The 3,978-nt window shown below is 36.1% G+C and overlaps 1 protein-coding gene across 1 annotated transcript in view; it reads left to right on the top strand.

The window, feature by feature from the left end:
- The window catches only part of pin4 (protein (peptidylprolyl cis/trans isomerase) NIMA-interacting, 4 (parvulin)), a 3,334-nt gene extending 961 nt beyond the window's left edge, over window positions 1-2,373 (top strand). The window contains exons 3-4 of the mRNA XM_035669148.1: window positions 671-790; window positions 1,911-2,373. Of these exons, the coding sequence (XP_035525041.1) occupies window positions 671-790; window positions 1,911-2,069 (279 nt within the window). The 3' untranslated portion in view covers window positions 2,070-2,373. The remainder of the gene's footprint in view (window positions 1-670; window positions 791-1,910) is intronic.
- Window positions 2,374-3,978: the final 1,605 nt, after the last annotated feature.

Genomic DNA, 3,978 nt, shown 5'->3' with positions numbered 1-3,978 from the left:
TATTCTTAATATATTGTATGTCCTATTCTGTTTTTATTTCTATTACATATGGAGTATATGTAACAAAAGTAAGTATTTCTGATTCAGAAATTGATTATTAGTTGTAGTGTTTTTGATCTTTGTATGAAGGCCTTTGTGTTTTGAAAGTGCTCTATGATTAAATCAGAATTACTTTTATTAAGTAGGTATGTGTGCGCATACAAGGAATCTGACTCCGGTTTACGTTGCTGTCAATGTACAAATGTAGACTAACAGCGTAAGTAAACAGAACAAGTTCAACAATAGAGACATAGATTTATATGTGCAGTTATATACAGGTATACATATCTATAAACAAACATTTATAAACAGTAGACATAGTGCAAAGAATGCTGAAATAAATATTTTCCGTCTAGGTATCTTTATGAACATGGGGTAGGTGGATATGACCACTGTAGATAAAGGTTATTATTATCATTATCTGTAGGCTATTACTTGAACAACATCAGCTTTGTATCAGAGTATGTGCACCATAACCTGCATACATGATCTACTACCTATATGCTTTATCTGTAATTGCTAAGCACAGTGTCAACAGTGACTTTAAGTAGTCATAGGTTGAATCCCAACCATTGTTAATTCCTGAAAGTCTAACTATGCCTTTCATAATCTGTGTTTTTCTTCCCTCCAGGTTCGACATATCCTCTGTGAAAAACATGGAAAATGCATGGAGGCAATGGAGAAACTGAAGGCTGGAGTCCGTTTCAGTGAAGTAGCATCACAATACAGTGAAGACAAAGCTAGACAAGGAGTAAGAGCATGCACTCATAATTAAATATTCAGTTTTTAAATCCTCTGTTATTACTGATTGTGTTTGCTATTTTATTGATTGATTTAAATTATGCCATAATATTAACTGTACTAACTGTGACAGCCCTCTGTATTTTGCCTGTAGTAGTGTAATGTTGAATATGATGTACAAGGTTCATTTTATTTATCACCCTACAAAACAGTGCTCATATTGAGCTTTTTGTGGAGGGGGGTGCTTTCCAGAGTGATGAATAATAATGTTTTCCTCCCCCATTACTTACAGAAATTTGGTTGATGGTAAGATAAGATAAGATAACATAAGATAAGATCTTTTGAGGTTCCTTTACTGATCCATGTAGGGGAAATTCAAATTGGCACAGCAGCATAGGGTAGTGTAGAACACAAAATAAAGAAAATATAATAAAATACAATAAAAATAAATACATTATATAAAGTAAAAGAGAATATAATGAGAGTTTGTTTCACCAACTCACTGTACATTATTCGCACCTGCACCCCACCAGACACCTACACTAGTGTATTCTCAGCTACTGGGAAACTACTGACAGGAAACTACTCACTAGAGTAGGTCAGGCCGTAGGGACTCGGCTTGGTAACCGGAGGGTGGTTTGTTCAATTCCAGCATAAAACCATAGTACATAGTGTGTGGACTGGTAGCTGGAGTGATGCCAGTTTACCTCCTTGAGCAAGGCACCACACCTCTGACTGCTCGGGTGTGCGCCTCTGTTTGGGCAGCCCCGTCGCTCTAAACAACTCTGTGTGTGTGTGTGTGTGTGTGTGTGTGTGTGTGTGTGTGTGTAAACTGTATAATTAAAGTACATGGGCTTCAGGCTGATACTCAAGGACAGCACATAAATACTTGGCTTGTTAGAATCATAACAGTGCTACAGGGGTCAAAGATGTTTCTTTGACCTCATAACTGTCCACGTCATTTCCGGCGTTGCTCATAGTTGTCACAATATCACAGTTTCTAATTTCAGTACAGTGAACTTTTGAACCCTGTTTGCCTTTGTTGCTCATGTTCAGTCACTTGTCCTTGCTTTCTGACCACATTAGCCGCATACTGCGTGTTTTCTAAATGGCAGTTTTGTTCATAACAGGGTGATCTGGGGTGGATGACACGAGGTTCGATGGTTGGACCGTTCCAGGATGCAGCTTTCGCCCTATCCGTCAGTTCCATGGATAAACCTGTGTACACAGACCCTCCTGTCAAGACAAAGTTTGGGTACCACATAATTATGGTAGAGGGGAAAAAGTGACCTGGCTCAACGCTTGAAATGACAAATTCTACAGTGTGCAACTGATTATCTCCTGATCTGATGTTGGTTCAGTGTTAGTGGTTGCTTTTTATATTTTATGGAATGTTTGAAAACACAAAATTAAATAACCCTCGTGTCAGCTTTATTTTTGGTTAAATGCACACTGCCTTACTGACAGTTCAACCTGACGGGAAGTATTCTTAACTTTCATATTCACATAATTCACCAGATTCTCTGATAAAATGTGTGGAAATCAAATCACAAATGGACTAAATAAATGCATTTTCATTGAAGTAGTACAAAATGCGTACGGTTTGCTTTTGTGTGTATGACAGAGTGACAGAGAAAGACGTGTTGGGCTCACTCCAAAACACTTTCAGGAAAGGAGGTGATATCTTTTTTTTCTTAATTTCCAGACCTCTAAGAATTCGAAGAACTATTTTGAATCGGAATCACTTTTATTGGCCAGGTATGAATGCACATACAAGTAATTTGACTCTGGTTTTACGTTGCTCTCAATGTACAAACACAGACTAACAGCGTAAATAAACAGAACAAGTTCAACAAAAAAGACAGACTAATATGTGCAAGAACATGTGTGACAGCAGACAATACTCTTAGAATAGAAATTATGTTTTACGTTTTTAAAAAAGAAACAATGGAAAATAAGTAATAAATGGTTTAATTAAGAGTCATAGGGTTATTGTACAGGGCAGTTAACTTGGTCAGAGTGATGGCTTGTGGGTAGAAACTGTTCCTCTGTCTCTTTGTTTTGGCGTACAGTGCTCTGTAGCGCCTACCAGAGGGGAGGAGTTGGAACAGGTTGTGTCCAGGGTGAGATGGATCTGCAGTGAAGTTACCTGCCCTGTTTCCTGACTCTGGACTAGTAAAGGTCCTGAATGGAGGGCAGGTTGGCACCAATGATGACCTCTCTACAGTCCTGACTGTCTGCTGTAGTCCAAACCAGACAGTGATTGATGAACATAGAACAGACTGAATGATGGAATATGTAAATATAAATTCATTAGGCGTTAAGTCTTTGTTATTCTGTTATCTGAAGATGAATTATTGTTAGCTGTTAGTAACTAATAATGTGGACACATTTTAAATTAAATATGATAGGAAAGAAATGTGAACAAAACTGACATTTACAAAAGAAAGTAACAGTTGTTAGAAATTAAGTTTACTTGCTACTGAGTAGGACTGATGTAAACTGATTTTCATTATTCATTAATTTGCTTTGCTTTTTGATTATATTTTCAGTTAATTGTTTGATTTATAAAATATAATAGTGAAAAATGTCTTTCACAAAAACCAATGGCGATGTTATCAAATTGATTGTTTTGTCTAAGCAACAGTTAACTATTATATAACACTGGTTTCTAATCTAGGGGTCCTAAACCCTGGGGAAAACTATCCAATAATAATATAATGGCTTTATTAAGGACACAAGAAAAAGATCCAAAGCAATAAAAACAGAGAATATATACAAAAATGTAAAACTGTATATTATATATAAACATAAACATCTAAACGAAACTACACAGAATTTGTAAAAAAAAAAATAACCCTATTAATGATCTATGATTGTTAAAAAAAACATCATACAGAAAGAGAAATGTATAAAATGTCCTAAATATCAGGATACTCATTTCTAATGCAATATTCACAGGACATAATCTGCTAAAAATACATCCAAATCTCCAGTTAACACAAACTTCCTGCAGGTATTGCATGCACTGTTTGGGTTAACAGTTTAGCAGTTGCTTTGTACTATTATTGTCAAGCATATAATATGAAAAACATCCATAAAATATGTCCGTCAGGGGCCGTCAGTTTACTCAATGATAAAAAAAATCCCCTGATACAGACTGTGTTCATGCATCAGTGTTGTCTTTACACACTACAG

This window comes from Morone saxatilis, unplaced genomic scaffold (assembly GCF_004916995.1).
Source record: "Morone saxatilis isolate NCDOM2014 unplaced genomic scaffold, NCSU_SB_2.0 Contig22, whole genome shotgun sequence".
In the NCBI taxonomy this organism is placed as follows: Eukaryota; Metazoa; Chordata; class Actinopteri; family Moronidae; genus Morone; species Morone saxatilis.
The sequence above is the reverse complement of the archived record's forward strand: the minus strand, read 5'-3'. Positions and strand labels throughout refer to the sequence as shown.